The following is a 20,231-nucleotide window of genomic DNA, read 5'->3' on the forward strand; positions in this document are numbered from 1 at the left end:
TATATAAAAGAAGGTCATGTTAGTTACACCACTTATAACTCAAGAACGGCAGAACAGATTTGGCTGAAAATTGGTAGGGAGGTAGCTTAGAGCCAGGAGACGGACATAGGATACTTTTTATCCCGTTCGACAGCGTTCCCGTGTGACTTGACATGAAACGTCAGTCACTATAAAACGTGGTATAACAAAAAAGAATCAGACTTGGAATAACAAAACGCAAATGATTTCGACATGTTTTCCATCAAACCCATGTAACCTGTGGCACAAATACAAGGATAGTATGTCAGAAGATAGTTTACATCAAAGTCGTGTCAGTTCCAGAAATCACGATATTGAGATGAATGAGGAGATACATAATCGTGCTTTACTCTTGATCGAAGATATGTGTGGTAATTTATTATTCAGGTTAGGAATGCCAGCGCCAAATCGTGAAATGAATGACGCATTTAATCGAGAATTGGAACGGGAACGTGAATATGATCACCAGGAATTAGATTTAGTAGTTCAAAGGAATGTACCCCTGTTGAATTACCAACAAAAGGAAGTTTATGATACTTTAATGAAGGCAATCGCTGATGAAAATGGTGGTTTATATTTCCTAGATGCCCCTGGTGGAACTGGCAAGACATTCCTTATGTCATTAGTTTTAGCAACTCTTCGGGCGAGATCCAACATAGCGGTTGCAGTTGCTTCTTCTGGAATAGCAGCCACATTGTTAGAAGGATGCCGTACGGCTCATTCAGCATTCAAATTACCGTTAAATCTTCAAACTATTGAAGAACCAACGTGTAATATTGCAAAACACTCAGCAATGGCCAAAGTTTTAGCGGCATCGAAAATCATCATCTGGGACGAATGCACAATGGCGCATAAACGTGCATTAGAAGCACTTAACCGAACATTAAAAGATTTACGCAATGACTCGAGATGTTTTGGAGGAGCAATGATTTTACTGTCTGGCGATTTCCGCCAAATACTGCCAGTAATTCCAAGATCTACGGCTGCCGATGAAATAAACGCTTGCCTCAAATCGTCAAATCTATGGCGCTATGTAAAGAAACTGCAGCTGACAATAAACATGAGAGTTACATTGCTTAATGATACATCTGCTGAAGATTTCTCGGAGCAATTGTTGACTATCGGTAATGGTCAAGTACCTGTCGATGAATCGAGCGGATTAATATCATTTCCAAATAATTTCTGTAATTTTGTCTCATCAAAAGACGAACTTATCAACAATGTATTTCCAAATATTATTTCTAACTTCAAAAATAATGAATGGTTGAGTGAGCGAGCAATTTTAGCGGCTAAGAATAAAGATGTAGATGACCTGAACTACATAATTCAAAATAAGATCATTGGAAAAATGCATTCATTCAAATCTATTGACTGCGTCACAAATGAAGATGAAGCCACCAACTATCCAATTGAATTTTTAAACTCTTTGGACGTACCTGGCTTACCACCGCACAATTTACGCCTAAAGGTTGGCTCCGTAGTAATCATGCTTCGAAACATAAACCAACCAAAACTGTGCAACGGTACGCGTTTGGTGGTTAGTAAATTGATGAACAATGTAATTTACGCTACGATAATGATAGGAAAATTCAAAGGTGAGGAAGTTCTCATTCCGAGGATCCCGATGATCCCAACCGATATGCCGTTTGAATTTAAAAGACTTCAATTTCCGATACGTCTTGCATTTGCCATGACCATCAACAAATCACAAGGCCAATCCTTAAAAGTTTGTGGTTTAAATCTAGAACATTCATGTTTTTCCCATGGTCAATTATACGTGGCATGTTCACGGGTCGGAAGACCATCTGCGTTGTTTGTTTTTGCGCCTGATAATAAAACAAAAAATGTCGTGTATCACAAGGTACTTAAGTGAAGAGCAACCTATGTACTAAAATACAGAAATAATAATGAATGATTAATGTAGTTATTTAATTTTTTTTTGTATTTTTTCCAATAAAAAAAAACACAATCTGCTTATTTATTGCCATTAAGGCGGAACACAGTTCGCCGGGTCAGCTAGTACAAAATAATTTGAAGTTTTATGTTAGTTTAGATTTAAAATTCTAACGTCACCTAGGAAAGAAATCTGAACAGATAAACTGACAGATAAAATAAATTAAAATTATCTGACATATAAAATATAAAATATTTATTTGCCAAATAAAGTACTAAATAAAAAGTTATCTGGAAAATAAATTGTATTTATTGTAGTTTGTTATTATGTTGTAGGTTATCGCGAAATCAAAAATATAACCTAAATATTGTTACTTAGTGTAGGTTAGATTTTAGATTTAATGAAATCGGAGAGTATGATCAGTATGATATTTAACTTTTATAAACTTAGTGCGAGAATATAATATTTGATGCAGAATTGAACTGACCGACACTTTCATGCAAGAAGTTTATTATTTTAAAAATTTAATTTTTAATTCTTTTAAAAATTTTGTTGATCCTAAAAAATTTGCTGCGAATTTGGTAATCGGTAAAAAATATAATACAAAACTCGAGCTTTCCCAACAAATAAATTGCCGAACTAGAATTACCTTGGTTTTATACATACTTAGATTTCATAAGACGACTTTACGCAAAAAGTTCAGCGACTCTCCAAAAGTGACTTATTTGTTATGAAATTTGTACAACAGATTAAAATATTATTCCGTTGCCGTCCTAGCCTTAACTAGGAGTAAGACAGAAAAAATTAAGTGGAATAATTGTAAATGCAATTCATTGTTTTCACCCTCGCATGGTGACGGACAAAATCACTAGTCAGTAATAACTTTTTTTGATATTCTATACCACAATGGAATTATCGAGCAATGTCGCCCTAAAAACTCACCCTGTATATGTAAAAGTTAAGCCTTTTTTGAATCCTTAATGATTTTTGGTAGCATGCCTAATTTTAAGTATGCATATTAATTATTCACTGCTAACCTGTATACTCCCTCGCGTACATTATTAGTTTGAAACAAGTTGATGTACTGCATTAAAAGTTTATCAGTAAACAAAGATTTTAATCAATGTCAGAAACTCACCCCTCTATATCTTTATAATACGTTAAGAACAATGAGGTACTTAGTCCTTAAGTTTACATTTGTAAATTTACTATTTTTATTTTTGTTGTAATTTAATGTGGCTTTGTTAAATATACGTTGATACATTTTTTCCGCAGCATATCTCGCGTCATTAAACTCTTTTTTATATTAAATTGGCTTTTATTTTTTAAAACAAAAAAATTTACTTGAATATTTCCTAAAAATGGTAGGACTACAAAAATACTTTTATATACAAATCAAAAGCAAAATGATGTTACAACAAATAGGTTTTAAATTAATATTCGCAATAACATCACGTAATTATCGTGAATACAGTTTGAAACAAAAATACAACAGAAAAAAAAAAGCAGAACAAACAAGCTGAATTATGAAAACACAGGAAAATCAATATTTAAATTTGAGCTAACAGCTAACTATCAAAGTTTCTGACAAGATATATTTTATATGAAATGGGTAAGAAAGAAAAGAAAAGATAAACTCACATTTCGTTTAATTGTAATTTGGACGTGTGGTTTGGACGGTTTACAATGTCCCACTTATTGGCAGGTCCCCGATAAGGTTACCTAATCATTAAAAGAGATGTTACAGTTATTCTCCTTTTAGTTACATGACCGTTTTCGATCGTGGGCTACCACATTTTTTTTACGTTTTTCGCGACTTTATTGGCAGCAGCTCTAAATAATAATGTTATTAATTTTCCGTACATTGTCTTAGATTTTTCAGCCATGATGTTCTTCTTCTACCAGGAAACTGTTACCTTGAATATTTTCCTGAATGATTAGATGTAAAATTTGTTTGGTTCAATCGTCTGAGGGCCTCCTTATATCTAACTCTGTCGACCCAGCTTAAAAACTTTCAAGCGTTTAAGCATAGTCTCACTTAAGAGTCCACACTTCCACTCCATACAGTAGCACTGGAAAGATATGGCAATATGTCATTCGAACGCCAAGGTCAATACTAAGATAGTGGCTGTAAAGTGCTTTCCTCAGTTTTACAATTATTGTAGCTTGGGTTCGTTCTATTCAGATCTTAATTTCTACTCTGCGAGTACGGCATCTCCCATTTTTATATCATCATACTGTATATAATTTTGTTTTATCTTTCATATATTTAGCTCTTAACGTTGAGTTTTAATTCAGACTTAACACAGGTACCTTAGAGATAAGAGACCAGGCACTTAATATACAGGAAGGAGAAGAAAACTTGGAAGATGAAAAAGACGAGGAAAGGGGAACAGACGAGAAGGAAGAGCAACCACCAACGATTCTTAAAGTTAAAGATGCAGTTAAAAAACTAGCCTGAAACAAATCTCCGGGAATAGATAATCTTCCAGCTGAACTATATAAAGAAGGTGGCCACGATACCATAATGGCATTGCAGCAGCTTATAAAAGAAATATGGACACAAAAATTCCTTCTTATTTATATTGTAAATGTATTATTTTCGGTGAAGATAATATAAATGTAGCAATAACTCCGAAATTATGGCATTTATGGTATTTAAATTAAAAAGTAATCAGTATTTGTTAAGTACTTCAAAAGGCAAAAAATATACAGGGTATTCTATTTAAAATAAGAAAGTTCATTAGAATTACAGAAAAACTGAAGATCTGACAGCAATGTAAATACCATTATAATATCTGACGCATCACCAGGGGTCTTATTTTTAAATTCATTCGAGCATATTTCGCATACAAAATTTAAAAAAAATTCGCTCGAAATCCAGTTTTTTGTATTTTCGAATACTGCTTATACGAATTTTTTCGTATACGGTGACTCGAATAGGTCTGAACCATTCGAATTTCTATGCTAGTACCTATACGATTAAAGTAATTGTTGTCATTTCAGTTGTTACTGAGCCCGTGTATGTCAGATAAGATTTCAGCTGATAGTTTTTCATGGTTGTTTTACACTGAACAATACAATACAATTTACATTAATACAATATTTTTAAATTGAAATTTGTTTTCAATAGCTGGTTTAAATAATTTTTTAATAGAAAAAATATAGTTAATTTGCAGAGGCGAAATGGAAAGACAGAGTTTACCATCCCTTTCTTAGCCCTCTAGAGGACTTTCAGATGCACAGTTTCAAAAATCTGAATGTTCTTGAATGGCTCTTTTTTTGTTCGGCCGACACTAAACCACCATATTTCATAACCTTTTTCAATCTTTTTCAGCTAGTTTACAAGAAACGAATTATTTTAAATGAATAGGTTAAGTAAAACTGTTATTTATTCTTCTTTTTTTATTTGAGTTTTGGTTGTTCGAATTTGCAGTGTTGCCAGTGCACAGTCTTCTCGAAAAAGTATATATATAATATTTAGCAGGACGTTCAAAAATACACATTCAGATTCATATACGAAAAAATTATGAAAACCGTGCAAGTCGTTTCCGAAATAATTCAGGCGTACCATACTTAAAACTCACTCTGTTTAAGAAAGTTCCGGAATGGTATAAATAGAACTGAAAGAAATCATCTTACACAATATCTATAACTAATCTAAAAAAAAAAGAAGAATGGAATATCCTTTTAAAAAAACAAAAGTACGTCAGTGTATTCCCCTCATCCATTATTTCCCCTTTCGCCGCTCTGTCCTCCATCTCCAAATTGAAGAAATCCCTGAGTTACTAATGAGCAGTTTATCGCCTGCTGCCTTATGCCGGTTACTAGTAATTACCCGAATTTGTACATCCGCCGTAGTGAAGGAGCGTGATTAAGTCTGCTAACCAAACATACGGGGCTTTACTCGTTTCTAGCCTCTTTATTTGCATTTATATACCTACTTTGATTAAAGTTTATTCTTAGAGAACGGAGGAGACCTAAGATACACACATTGTGTTAAAATAGGTTTTGTGTTTATATAGGTCCTCATAAAATATCACAACGCTAATATCTGTAGACTAAATTTATTAGTAATAAGCATAATAGGCAAGCAGTTTGTATATTATATAACTTTGTTTAACACGTTTTCTTAAACACAGCCAATTAACTGGACAGAGTCTGTCTTTTTTTCGCCAGATGTCATCAAGAAATATGCATCATTCTGAATTTAACAAGGAAAAGACAGTTAAGATTTTATTTCACGTATAGGGAGCTTGCGCATCCGTTTATACGTATTTCAGCCCAATAGGCATCATCAGAACGGCTTTCGCAAGCGCTCTGAACGTGAAATAAATCTTTTCTGCCTTAGGAAGCAACTATAACATGGTTTCGTATAGACGCAATGTAGCGACATCTGATAATAAAATCGTAGACTAATTTACGAAACCAAATTCAAGAATTCCGCTTTAATCTGTGCCTTCTAAGAATTGCAAGGCAAAAACAGACGTTGATAAAGGTGTTAAGAGAGACATGGGGAATCTAAAAATTGCATTCCACAACATATCTCTTCAACTAAGCAAAATTCTTAGCGAATTGGTTTCTAGTACTCGTACAAAGTATATCGAAATAACAAGGAAAAGACAGTTAAGATTTTATTTCACGTATAGGAGCTTGCGCATCCGTTTATACGTATTTCAGCCCAATAGGCATCATCAGAACGGCTTTCGCAAGCGCTCTGAACGTGAAATAAATCTTTTCTGCCTTAGGAATTTGTTTCTATGTCCACCGACAATATTCTACTCAGCGTCATTACAGCACTATTATCAGCGAATTTATCAATTTTAGTATCCTCTATTTCTGTAAATTACAAGTGTACAATAAGTAAAGAACTAAGCTAAAAACACTTCCCTGTGGCACCTTTACAACTTATTAATGCACAGTGCCATACCTTATCAAAGGCCTGATATGCATCAAGAAAGATTATTGAGAATACTTTCTTGTCTAAAAATTTCTCTGCAATACTAATTAGACTATACATTTACTAAATAGTTGATATTAATAGTTGAATTGTGTTCTTGTATCTATTCAATCTATTTTTTTGCCTACAATGACAAGTCGCATGCTTTTAATCTTCTATGTCAGGGTTTCTTAATCTTTTTAATAAATGGAACTCTTTTTAGGAATTACTTTTATTGTGGAATCCCTGGTTTGTCTCAATCTATCTCTTCAATCCAATCCTGACCCCCTGGAGGGAGTGTGGTTGACGTGATGTCGTGTATTGTCCATCCCCAAAGATATGTCTCTAATATTTCTTTGAACTCATGCATAGTGTCTTTTGCATATTCCTGTAATTTGGTCGCTCCATTTTATTTTGGGGATCTTCCTCGCTATTTGGGCCTTCCACATTTCCTTGTATAATGAGTCTTAACATGTATTCTGTGTCTGCTCTCAAACATGTCCGAAGTACTTAAATTGTTGGAGATGTACTTTACTGGAAAGTCGTTGGCTAACTTTTAGCTCTCTTAAAATTGAATTATTTGTTCTACGGTCGGTCCAATCCAAGGAATTCGTAATATTCGTCTCCCACAGAACATTTCAGTCGCGTCTATCTTTCTTTACGATTGTCTCAGGGTCCAGGATTCACATCCGTAGGTCAGTATTGGGAATATTAAGCAGTTGATCAAGCTCATCATGTAGATATCCAACAAAAATGACAATTATTTAAAAAAATATTTATTTTCTTCAAAAAGTAATTAATTGTTAGTAAGTAATATGCGTAACGCATTTTAAACAAAGTTTCTATATATAAAAAAACAATCCTCTTAAAAAATATATTTCTTCGTATTTTTATTTAAAAAATGAGAACTCCCCATTAGGACCGAATGAAATTTAAAGGTTACTTACTTTGATATATTATCTTTAACAGTGAACTATTAAACACAAACAATTACAATTTCTAGGTTTTAACACGTTTTTTAGACAATTTGGATTTAAGCAATTGGTTTTAGACTGAACCAATGCAGTTTATCAATAAGCAAAATCACTATCAGTAACTTTCAATCAGTATATTTATAAGACACACACCGGTAATGTGTAAAATACTCAAATACTCGCAGAGTACTGATAAATATGTATTGTATCAATAAAGAATTCAGCCGGGGAATCCGATACCGAGATTTCCCATAATTGGAAAATAATAAAACAGGGCATATTACTCATTAATGACCGTACTTCAATCAAAAATACTCGCATTACCAGCAAAAATAAGAGTGTACACGACAATAATTCTTCCCACAATAAAGTATGGAAGCGAGACATGGACTCTGAACCAGCGGGAAACGACAAAATTACTGGTACTGGAAAGAAAGATACTGCGGACTATCTATGGGCCTTGCAGAGAAGAGACAACAGGAGAATGGAGAAGAAGACACAATGATGAACTCCAGACAGTATATGGAGATGAAAACATAGTACGCTACATTAAAGCAAACCGAATAAGATGGGCGGGACACGTACTAAGATCGAGTGACGAAAGACTCCTGAACGCCACATTCTGGGAAAGGGCTGATGGCAGAAGGTCAGTTGGTCGCCCAAGAAAGAGATGGAAGGACGCAGTAGCCAGTGATGCAAAATGGGAATACAGCACTGGGAAATAGCTGCTCAGGACCGACAACAATGGAGGGAAATAGTAAACGCGGCCAAGACTCACATAGAGTTGTAGAGCCAAAAGACGATGATGATGACTGCTATAAATACCAAAAATGATTGTGCTGATGGCGCCGTACAATTCACGACGTCAGACTATCGCATTTGCACCGAATGAGAATATCCAGAATAGTTGGGGGAATTTAGTTGTGTCGTTAAATTTTTACGTTTTTTTTACATTTTTTTATGTTATATACTTCCTTGAATGTTATTAAAAAAGCACGTAGCTTTCGCGGAACCACAGTTTAAGAAACGCTGTTCTATGTTATCATATGGGATTAAAATATTTTTTAGATGTGTAGTAAACCTATCTATCTACTATTTTCCGCCCATTTTCCACCTTTCAGTCGTATTGTTGGAGGTTGTACTATTGGTCTCCTGCTTTCTAGTGGCTTTCCATAATGAATACTCAAAGTTATGTTAATAACACTTTATTATTAAATTTTTTTTTCAATCTAATATTCTTTAAAAAACGTAGATATATACATAAACATAAGCGTAAGTTTAGCTAAGAAGTCATTGCGAAATAATATATTTTAAAAACTGGAAAGTTGTGAGTAGGTTTCCTAGACATAAAGATTGGTCTAAAATTTATTATGTCAGTTTTTTATTGACTCTACTACATTTCAACTACGCTTTATATCTTATATGTACGTGTTCGACGCAAATATTTACACTCGAACATTTTCAAAAAATTCAATAGATGCCTGCTATGCTTTTGTTATTAGTTGTTTGAAAACATCAAAGAAATTTGTGCTTTCACAAATTTAAGTGAGTTGTAACACGATATATCGAATTTTGTACTATTAGTGAACTTTAGAACGTAATTTTAAGATTTTATTAACCTTTAATGTATTCACAGCAAATTACACCTGACACATATTCAATTTCAGAAACAATTCGCATTCACCTGAACAATTTGTTAATATTTTATCTGTTGTCAGTTAATAAGCGTGATTTCGAATACTCATTAAATTATTTACAAATTGCTAGCCGTATTTTCCTTCTAAATGAATATTTAATTAAATAAAATCTTAAATGTTTTTTCTAACTTGGTACGCTACAAGAAAATGTTACATATTACTAAGGATGTATAGCGCATTGTCAATTGTAAGAGATGGAAATAGGGATTTGATGATTTCGTTTGTTATATTTATGTTGTGGTTTGGGTGTTAATTTAAATATCTGTTAGTGTGGGTTGGTTTTTTGTAGACTATGTAGGCCAGTAAAGAAAACTAAAGCTCAAAAAATCTTATACAGGTTTTTGAAAATTGTACAAGGTATATGAGTCATCAGCTATCCTTTATGGAACCTTTTGGAAGCTTTAAAAACCTATTTTTGCGTAAAATCGATGATTTTTCACAGATAGACTCGAGTATTGATTACATATACTATATCCTCTTTTGCGATTAACACATCCAAAAAAGGTAGTGAGTCCTCGTTTTCTTTTTCCATGGTGAATTAGATTTGGAAGCGTATGTCCATCAGTAGACGCAACGAGCTTCGTATTATGTAGTTACGAATAACGCAGTTATATAATTGCAAATAAATATTTACAAAAATTTCTAATTTCCTATTTAAAATAAAATGATTCCAAAATAACTAACTGCCAATGTGATTTGTCCAAATCACGACCAGTTATAAATCGATAACCACAACTTGCTATTAGTGAAATGAATTTAGGACCGCTTTTTTATTAGTGAAATGAATTTAGGACCGGTTTTTTACTCGCCTTATCAGTAAAACTAGTTTTGTAATTGGTGAATGCATAATTTTGGGTTTGTTATTAATCACTTCACTAACGAGTAACTGCTGAATGTATTGTTTTTTAAAGGTGTGTGAGTAAAACTAACATATTATTGGATAAAACAGTAAGGCAATAAAAAAGGAACCTGCCTTCAAGACGTGTAACTTATCTACACTTAGAAAATTAGAGACAATGATTAAAAACAGTTTTAACTAACTAATAATATAATAGTCTCCCGTTTTATACCGCCTCGCGGCTTTGGGAGTATAGCAGGGTAGTCTGCTATATCTAGGGCCTACTGTATACAAGGAAGGTAACATGGCCAGTGCTACGCTTCAACCGCCTATTATTACCCCTGGTTTTACCCAAGGTACTCATTTTATTCAGGCTGAGTCGACCTGGGGCCTATAGACATTTTTAAAAATGTCTAGTTGTTCTTGCCGGCGGTAGGATTCGAACTCCGGACCACCGGCATGCGAGGCAAGCATCCTACCGCTTGCGCTAACTAACTAACTTAACTAAATTATAAAATAAATTATAATGATAATATAGATTTGCTTAAAATTTTGACTGTATTTTGACAACCATACATGTGAAGCACATGTTGTAACTCAACCTTATTTTAAGAGATTGGTGTTCTGTCATCTGTATAGCAGCTTATTTTACTTTTTTAGTTCTTTTTTTATTATCTCATACATGATCAGATTGAACAGGGATCTCCCTGTCTTATCCCATTTCCAGCTTGAATTGGGTCAGTGAGTTCTTCTTCTTTTACTTTTATTGTGTTGTTCTGGTAGATATTTTCGATCGTTTTATTCATTTCCAGAGGTATCTCTTTTCAGTCTTGAGTCCCCGGAGACAGTTTAGTGGTTATCGTGATTTCGTTTATTGTCCGTCTCCAAAAATGTTTGTCCCTGCTCCCTGGTCATTTATTTTAACTTATGCATGGACCTTTTGCATATTCCTGTAATTTGGTCGATCCATCTTGTTAAGGATATTTCTCGTGATCTTCGTCCTTCTATATTTCCTTGTATAAAAAGTATTTCCATGTTTTCCGTGTCTGTTTTCATAACATGTCCAAAGTACTTTAATTGTTTGAGGATTGACTTTGGTGGAGAGCCGTTTGCTGGCCTTTAGATCGTTTATAATTGAATGATTTGTCCTGTAGGCGGTCCACAGAATTCGTACCATTCTTCTCCAGATGAACATTTTAGTTTTTCGCTTGTCGTATGGTCCAAGATTCACATCCGTATGCCATTGGAAATATTAATAAATGGGTAACATCCTTTAATTTGACCTTGTCAAATGCCTTCTTAAGGCCCAGGACACATATATATGCCTATTTGTTGTATTCTAATGATGTCTTTTGCACTTGGCTCATTATAAATACAGCGTCGGTGCATGATCTTTCCGACCTACAACTTTGTTGGGTCTTTCCATATATACTTACTTTCCGTGTCCGGGACACCAACAGCTTTAAACTTTGTATTTCCAATGGTTGGCCACATAGATGGCCCTATCATTCACTAAAAATAGGTCTTCTTCTGTGCAAGTTTCTCTCATCTCTGTGCATGATAGTAGATGGTGACTATTCTGGACCGCGCCACAGTCGCAGGTATCGTCCTCCTGGTATCCCCATTTCTTCAGTTTACTAGCACAACGTGAAACGCCAGTTCTTAGTCTGTTAAGCGCTTTCCATGGGGGTACGGCAAATTGTGTCCAGCAGCCATTTCCTCTGAGATGGCAAAATATATTGTAGCTGACGCTTGCCATAGGTGTATTCGGCGCATCTTTGGCTCTTCGGGAAGAGATCGTGATTTTTTCAGAAAGCTTTTCCGAGATATTAGTCTACTTGGCTGAATTTGGTGGTCATACAAGGTGTGTCTTCGATCCGTCTCCTGCTTCTTTCGTTCTATCTCTGACGTGACCTGTCTTCTGATAGCAGGTGGAGTGATTCCAACTATAGGGTAGACCTCTTCGATATATGTCGGTTTCAGGAAACCAGATATTATACGAACCGTTTCATTTAGCGCAACATCGACGTTTTTAGCGCGAGCTGAGTTTTTCCACACTGCTGCTCCAAACTCGGAGGCAGAAAAACATAATGTTAAGGCAGAATTACGGAAAGTGTGTGGTTGTGCTCCCCATTTTGTATTTGTTAGTTTGAGGATGATATTATTTCTGGCACCTACTTTTTTCTTGACATTTTGACAGTGATATCGATAAGACAGAGTTCTATCTAAACGTACGTAGAGGTATTTTGGCGTCTCATTGTGTTCCAGCATCTGACCATGCCATTCCACCTCCAGTGTCCTTCGGGAATGCTTGTTTTTAAGGTAAACAGCACACACCTGGGTTTTTGTACGATTAGGTTTCAGTTGGTTTTCGTCACAGTATAGTGCTAAGACTTCTAGGGCATCTGTCAGTTTTACTTCGACTTCATTGAAGTTACTTCCCTGAGCTGGCTTAGCTGTATCATTCCCGTAAATAAACTTGTCTTGTTTGTTGGTTTTTGGATTGGTCATTGGTGTAAATGTTGTATAGCATCGGCGCGAGGACACTTCCCTGTGGGAGTCCATTTTTTTGATCCCTCCACCGACTGTTCTTTAACTGAAGCGTTACGTAGGAGCGTCTATTCTGGAGAAGACATCTCATTAACCTTGTTAGTCAGAAATCTTTTGTAATTTCGTAGAGTTTTACCAGCAGCCGTTGATGGTTAACTATGTCATAGGCGGCAGTCGTTATTTCTGTTATTTCTTTCCGTCCAAACTCATCTTTAATATGTTGGGTGAGATTAAGAGACTGCAGCAGTGTTTTCCGGGTCTAAACCCTGCTTGTTAGGGAATAATTTTAGTGTCCACAGATTCAGCGATCCGGTACAATATCATTCTTTCGAACGCCTTGAAAAAGTGACACAAGTGAAAAGGTTTCCATATATGAGAATTCTAGTTACGTTACGTACTTGCAACCTGTGTTTAGCCTCCTTTGTTTGTAATGGACCATCCATTGTTTTTCCTATTTGGTATCCTATTTTTCGTTTTTTTTTATTTTGTAATATTTCATCTATGATCAGGTGTAGAGACAATAGTAGGCTCAGAAGAACACAAATAGCCGAAACATTTAACCAATAATTAAGTGTTTTATTAATAATAGACCTATATACCCAGGAATTAAAATAGTGTGTATTTAAAAATTTATATGTATATAATTTACTGTAGCTTCTCCGTAGTTATTGTTAGTTATTGTCCTGGAAACCATCAGGGTCTTCCAACTCTAATACGACAAATTGGAGGCATTGCTCCTATAGTGATCCTTTCCAAATTTAACATGCTCCTTTTCTAACTTGGCTGCACCGTACTGATGACGACCAAATAGTGAGAAATGCCTTCCATCGATGTACTTATTTTGTTTATTTTCCTGTTTAGCAAGGCATAGGATTACATTGTACTTTTATTATTTACTCGCATTAACCTTTTATATTATATACAGTGTGGATATTAAGTCTTACGCCGCCTAGTGAACTCCGTTATTTAAGACAAAGATGAAAAACGCTCGGACCCGTCAATTTTTATTTTAATAGAGGTATTTTATAACATAAAAAAAATTGCCACCCCTTTCATCCCCTTCACTTGACAGTTACCCCCTCAGATTTTTTAAATGGCAACGGGGGTCGTGCGATAGTTCCTTGGAAAGGGTTTGAAAAGAAGTATTCTAAAATCTATCACACTTTACTTTAACTTTAAGGATCTGTTTGTTAATAACGATTTATTGTTTGGAGATACACTTTGTGATACAACAATACAAAAGTAGGTACACTGGTTTTGCTTTAATATGGGACATTCGGTATAACAAAATTTATTTAATTTTTATTCTTGAAAGTTCATAATGAATTATTTTTTTGCAGAATAAATACTTTTGTGTCATTAAAACATATCATGGTTAGAACAATTTTTTAAATAATCTAGTTGGCGTGTAAAGTTTTTGACAACTGTCATAAAAACCAAGCAATTAGCACTGTTGATTGTAAAGAATATTGACAAGAACTTGAGATTTGGTGAGCTTTAGTGGTAAACTGTAAATTTTTAGTATTAAAAATTCAAAACAATCAAAATGGCACCATCTCGTAGATTAGTAGACAAATGTGAAGAAATTTTAATATTTAGCGAAGCAGGCCGTAACTACCATGAAGCTGTGAGAATATTTAATGAACGTTTTCCGAATCGTCCAATTGATCGACATTACTATAGACTACTTGTCACCAAAATTTGTGAAACTGGTTCTGTCGAAAACAAGAAACGGGATGGGAGAAAAAAGATTTCTGAGCAAAAGCAAGTAGATATTTTGACTCAATTTGTAGTAAATCCATCCAGTTCAACTAGAAATGTTGCCCGCGAATGCGAAGTAAGACACAGGACTGTCTTAAACATTTTAAAAAAGCAAAAATTTCATCCCTATAAGATGAAAATGGTGCACGAATTGACAAGAGGATGATCCAGATCGACGACTGCAATATTGTGAAACTATGGATAATAATATGTCACAAGATCCAAGTTATTTAAGACATATTTGTTTTTCCGATCAAGCTACATTCTATTTAAATGGACATCGACAAAATGTAAGATATTGGTCTAACGAAAACCCTCGATTGTTTCGAGAGTGTCATACTCAATTTCCCACTAAATTAAATGTTTGGGCAGGTATACTAGGGGATCACATTATAGGCCCTTTTTTTATCGAAGGCAATTTAACGGGGGAAAGCTATCTTAATCTATTGGAAACACAAATAATTCCTGCAATTCATGATGTGCTTAGAAACAATCCAGGCGAATTCACCCAAGATATTATTTTCCAGCAAGATGGAGCTCCGCCTCATTACGATGCTGGCGTTCGAAATTTTTTAAATAATTTGTATCCGAGAAGATGAATTGGACGTCGTGCATTCATTGAATGGCCACCAAGATCACCAGTCTTACTTCTCTAGATTTTTACCTATGGGGTTACCTTAAATCCAAACTGTATGGGAGCCAGTTGACAGTTGATGAACTCCATCAAAGAATAATCGAAGAATGTGATTGGATTGATATGCAGACCCTACAAGGGGTTAGGGAGGCAACGAAACAAAGAATCTACGTTTGCCAGGAAGTAAATGGAGAACATTTCGAGCATCTCCTGCAGTAACTTAAGTTTTCTTTAGGGTAATTTGCCAGTTCCTTTAATTTTAAAGATGTAATTTAATACATTATTTTTTGTATATTTTATTTTAAATAAAACCATTATGCCATACAAAATTTCACACTTATACATTTTTGAACTCTTCTTTTCAAACCCTTTCCAACAAACTATCGCACGACCCCCATTGCTATTTAAAAAATCTGAGGGGGTAGCTATCAAGTGAAGGGGATGAAAGGGGTGACAATTTTTTTTTATGTTATAAAATACCTCTATTAAAATAAAAATTGACGGGTCCGAGCGTTTTTCATCTTTGTCTTAAATAACGGAGTTTACTAGTAAGACTTAATATCCACACTTTATATGCTGTAACAGGACATCTTGCCAGAGCAAATGAAAGCTGCCCTTCACTTCACGAAGACCAAACCAAAGTAAACTAGACAAAGATGTAAACCTAGGTTAAGATAGTGTTGATAAATAGCGTTGATAAAAAGATCGGTAAAATCAACTAGTATCAAGTTGTAAGTACTAGAATCGAATAGAGGAATTAGTTTAGGACCGTCGAGGCTTGAACAGCAATGATGATTATTAGTAGAGAGTTTGATGAACAAAGCAATTAAGTATTATTGGTATGCACATGTTCATATTTATTTATTTTTACTTTTGAGAAGTTATAAACTTCGAAAATCCGATCTCTTATAATTTGCAACGCGGTGTAACTTCGTACTACAACTGTAATTTATTGATAAAAAACTATTTCGAATTATAACTTTCTCTTTAACAAACTAAACTAAAACGTTTAACTAAAAATTATAGGGTCAAAGGAAAACAACTGCCGACTTCACAAATACCTTGGGGCAAGGAGTAAGGAAAAGTAAAGTTTGAGTCGTGTTTAGGAAATTGCGTGTTTTCAGCGATCCCTCGTCTAAATTAGATCGGAATTATTTATAAATTGTATTCAATCACTGTGTTGGAAGCTTTACGTTTCAACTTTTATTTATCGCGTGTCAACTTGGACAAAAGTTTATGCAAATACAACATTCTTCAACGAAAAAATAGAGTTTACTTGTGATTGAAATAGAAATTTATCGAATTTGGATAAGGAGTATGTAATTAAAAACTAATTACAATGAATATTACATCTATATACGAGCATAAAAAATTCTCGTATCACAGTTTACTTGCCATATTCCTCCGAAACGACTTAACCGCTTTTTCAAAAAAATTTATATGTACATTCGGTAGGTCTGAGAATGGGTCGTAATACATTTTTCATACTGCTAAGTGATAAGGATAGTCCACCCTTAAAAAAATTTTTTTTTGACCAAAGTTTTTATTTTTATTTTTTTATGATTGTCATTAACAATACAACTATTAATTTTACCTCTTCTAACATTGACACCACATCAAATAGGGAAGAACTACTACACATAGTTAAAGACTTCTATCAAGAACTATACATAAGTCAAAGAGAAGACCAAACGAACACTAAGCGAAATCCAAGACGCAATGAAAAAGATGGAAAATAACAAAGCAGCAGGAGAAGATGGAGTCGTAATAGAAGCTATAAAGATGGGCGGACGTGCCCTTCTCAACCAAATAAAAATTTTGTTTAACCTTTCTCTATCAGATTGTTGAATACCGGAAACATGGAACAGTGCAGTAACAATTTTACTACACAAGAAATGAGACAAGGCGCACCTAAAAAACTATAGACCAATCAGCTTATTGAACCACATCTGTAAAATGCTTATTCGAATAATTACGACAAGACTAAAAAAAAGTTGGATTTCTATCAGCCCCGAGAACAAGCCGACATCCGCTCAAAATTCGGAACAAACGATCACCTACAAACAGTAAAAACCTTAATAGAAAAAGCCGTGGAATTAGGCAGCAACAATAGTAGAATAAATTGATATAAGTTTGAATGCTCGAATAAATGAACCTTGATAAAATAAAGGCAGATATCGAGCACAGTTTTATTAATTAAATCTTGCCCAAGTACTTTCGCTCCCTAGAGCATCTTTAGGAGCATTTCGTCAATTTTTGGCTATCAAACAATTGCAGAATGTTATAAACATAATTTTATGTTTAATTTTATGTTTATGACATTCTGCAATTGTTGGATGGCCCAAAATTAACGAAATGCCCCTGAAGATGCTCTAGGGAGCGAAAGTACTTGGACAAGATTTAATTAATAAAACTGTGCTCGATATCTGCCTTTATTTTATCAAAATAGCAGAATAGACTATCGGTTTACAAAGTTAGTACAAACATTGTACCAAAACGCCACAATGCGTGTAAAACTACATGATACCACCAGAGAAATTCATATAAAGCGAGGTGTAAGACAGGGCGACACTCTCTCACCTAAATCATTTATAACGGTCCTCGAATACGCCTTTAAAATGCTAAAGTGGGAAAATAGACGAACAAAAATAGACGGGGAAATGTTCAATCACCTGAAATTATCAAATATCTGCGAGAAGCACAACAAATGCCACAAGAATTAGAAAACGTATCTTCAACAATAGGTCTAAAAATGAACATCAGTAAGAAAAAATTTATGACAAATTTGGTTCCCAACGAACACCTAGCCATCCAAAATCAAGTGGTAGAATTGACAGAAAAGTACATATATGTCGGTCATGAAATCAGAATAAGCAAGGATAATCAGACCTGTGAATTTCAAGAGAGATTTTCAATAAGAGACATCTTTAAAAGCAAAGGAGCATGAAAAGATCGATTCTCGGCCCGACAAAAAAAGACGAAATAAGGACCTAAGGAAAAGAACAGGTATCACTGATGTCGTCGAACGTATAGCCAAGCTGAAATGGAATTGGCAGGTCACATAGCGAGACTAAAAAACTTAAGATGGACCAGAAAACTAATTGACTGGCGCCTAAGAGAAGAAAAACGCAGCAGAGGACGACCACCAACACGCCGGATGGACGACATTAAACAAATATCCAAGAAATGGCAACAAGACGCACAGAGCCGTAAAGAGTAGCGAAAAATAGGAGAAACCTATGTCCAGCAGTGGACATTAGAGGTTTCATGATGATGATGAACACTAACACCTATGTTTTAATAGCCATATTACTAATTTATTCATTTTAACCCTGGTCGATAGCTGATCGATTATCACTAGAGCAGTTATCCCCGCCAGGCGTTCACCAGTGTCTCCTGCCTATCTCCCACAATAAGCCTTCTCTAACTACGAAAACTCTACACAGTGTTCGGCCATTATTACTGTTTGAGCATCGAGCATAGTAGTGACGTTTACAATTATCATTTTACCTTCTCAGTGTAATTGTCAAATAAATTTATTATTAACTTGGTAGGCCGAGCTTATTCAGCGTGTTTTTCCGGACATAGTTCAACAGTTCAAATACCATAATTGGACGAGCTATATTGCCGGCAAAAAATACAGATCTCGATGATCTGAATGTGACCATTCTTAATTTTCATCCAGGAAAGTTGTTTTCGTTCAAATTGGCTGACTGCTACCTAACAATTTACAATTAAAAGTAGGATCAGTTATCATCATGCTGCGTAATATTATTGAACTTTGACTGTGCAATCAGTGGACCATCCAGTGGGGAGGTTTGGGGGTTAAAATCCCCCCACAGGGCACTATTTTGACACTGTTACTCACACAATGCTGAAGTATAATAGATGTACACTAGAGAGAAATATGAACCCTGGGACTGTGAGAGAGATGATAGTGAAGATGACGGGAAGTAATCCGAACAGTAATTAAAAAGAAAAAAGAAGAGAAACAGCAACCGGCAGAGATAAGAGAAGGGGGTGTTCCAAAAGTGTCGTCAGCCTTACAGCGGGCGTCCCACTTTCGGAGTACAGTACGTGCGACAGTCAACTGCACGCAAGTAGGAGAGGATGGTTGTAATTGGTAGACAGGATAACAGATACTTGAATATTTGGCACTGCTATCTTTATTACTTTAAATTAAATTAAAACCCAAATTTTAAGGACTCAAAATGGAGGTAGCATAAAAAAATGTTGGTGCCCAACCAAAACCCCCTAGGAAAATTTTAGGTGCGCCACTGTGTGCAATGGAACGAGACTGACTGTGAAAAAGCTAATGAATAATGTCGTTGAGGCAACGATAATCAAGAAAAAAGACAAAGGAGAAGATGTCTTGATCCCGCGTATACCGATGATTCCAACGAACGTACCATTTTATTTTAAACGTTTACAAGGTCCTGTGCGTTTGGATTTTGCGATGACAATAAACAAATCACAAAGCCCATCGTAGGAATTTCCATGTTTCGAGCATGGATAATTAATCGCTCGTCAGAATATCGCTATCGTTGTATAGGTATTTATGCTACGCAAAATATAAAAATACTGTTTATCAGAAAGCATCAAACGGATTCAAAATTTTTCATACCTACGTAATATGTTTATATTTTTTTTTTGTTTTTTTCTGTTAATTTTTTAACTGCTGGGTCAGCTACTGATATATAAAATTTATATCTAATTTGAATCCTATTGTTAAAACAAATATCGGTATTATTCAATAGTTGGAGATCGCGTCGATTTAGACTACTTCGAGTTTTTGACTTCTTCTACGCAGAAACGCTTCATGATGTGTAGACACAAGTCTCAGTTCCTTGAGTTCCAAGTTCAAATCTCAGGCACTACTTTAGAAATGTGATCTGAACTAGGAACTTAAGATACATACATCTGTTC

General features: G+C 34.9%; 2 protein-coding genes across 2 annotated transcripts; both read left to right on the plus strand.

The window, feature by feature from the left end:
* Positions 1-280: 280 nt before the first annotated feature.
* On the plus strand, positions 281-1,891 carry LOC140449149 (ATP-dependent DNA helicase pif1-like). Its single transcript, XM_072542298.1, has one exon. The coding sequence runs from the start codon at positions 281-283 to the stop codon at positions 1,889-1,891; it is 1,611 nt and encodes a 536-aa protein (XP_072398399.1).
* A 12,977-nt stretch (positions 1,892-14,868) lies between these two features.
* On the plus strand, positions 14,869-15,270 carry LOC140449150 (uncharacterized). The gene has a single exon (XM_072542299.1). It carries the CDS (start codon positions 14,869-14,871, stop codon positions 15,268-15,270), a length of 402 nt encoding a protein of 133 aa, XP_072398400.1.
* The last annotated feature ends 4,961 nt before the right edge of the window (positions 15,271-20,231 follow it).

This window comes from Diabrotica undecimpunctata, chromosome 8 (genome assembly GCF_040954645.1).
Source record: "Diabrotica undecimpunctata isolate CICGRU chromosome 8, icDiaUnde3, whole genome shotgun sequence".
NCBI classification, from domain to species: domain Eukaryota; kingdom Metazoa; phylum Arthropoda; class Insecta; order Coleoptera; family Chrysomelidae; genus Diabrotica; species Diabrotica undecimpunctata.

What these genes read in the sequence shown, in the direction of transcription:
- LOC140449149 (XM_072542298.1), top strand. Translation starts at nt 281, where the DNA reads ATGTCAGAAGATAGTTTACATCAAAGTCGTGTCAGTTCCAGAAATCAC.
- LOC140449150 (XM_072542299.1), top strand. Translation starts at nt 14,869, where the DNA reads ATGGATAATAATATGTCACAAGATCCAAGTTATTTAAGACATATTTGT.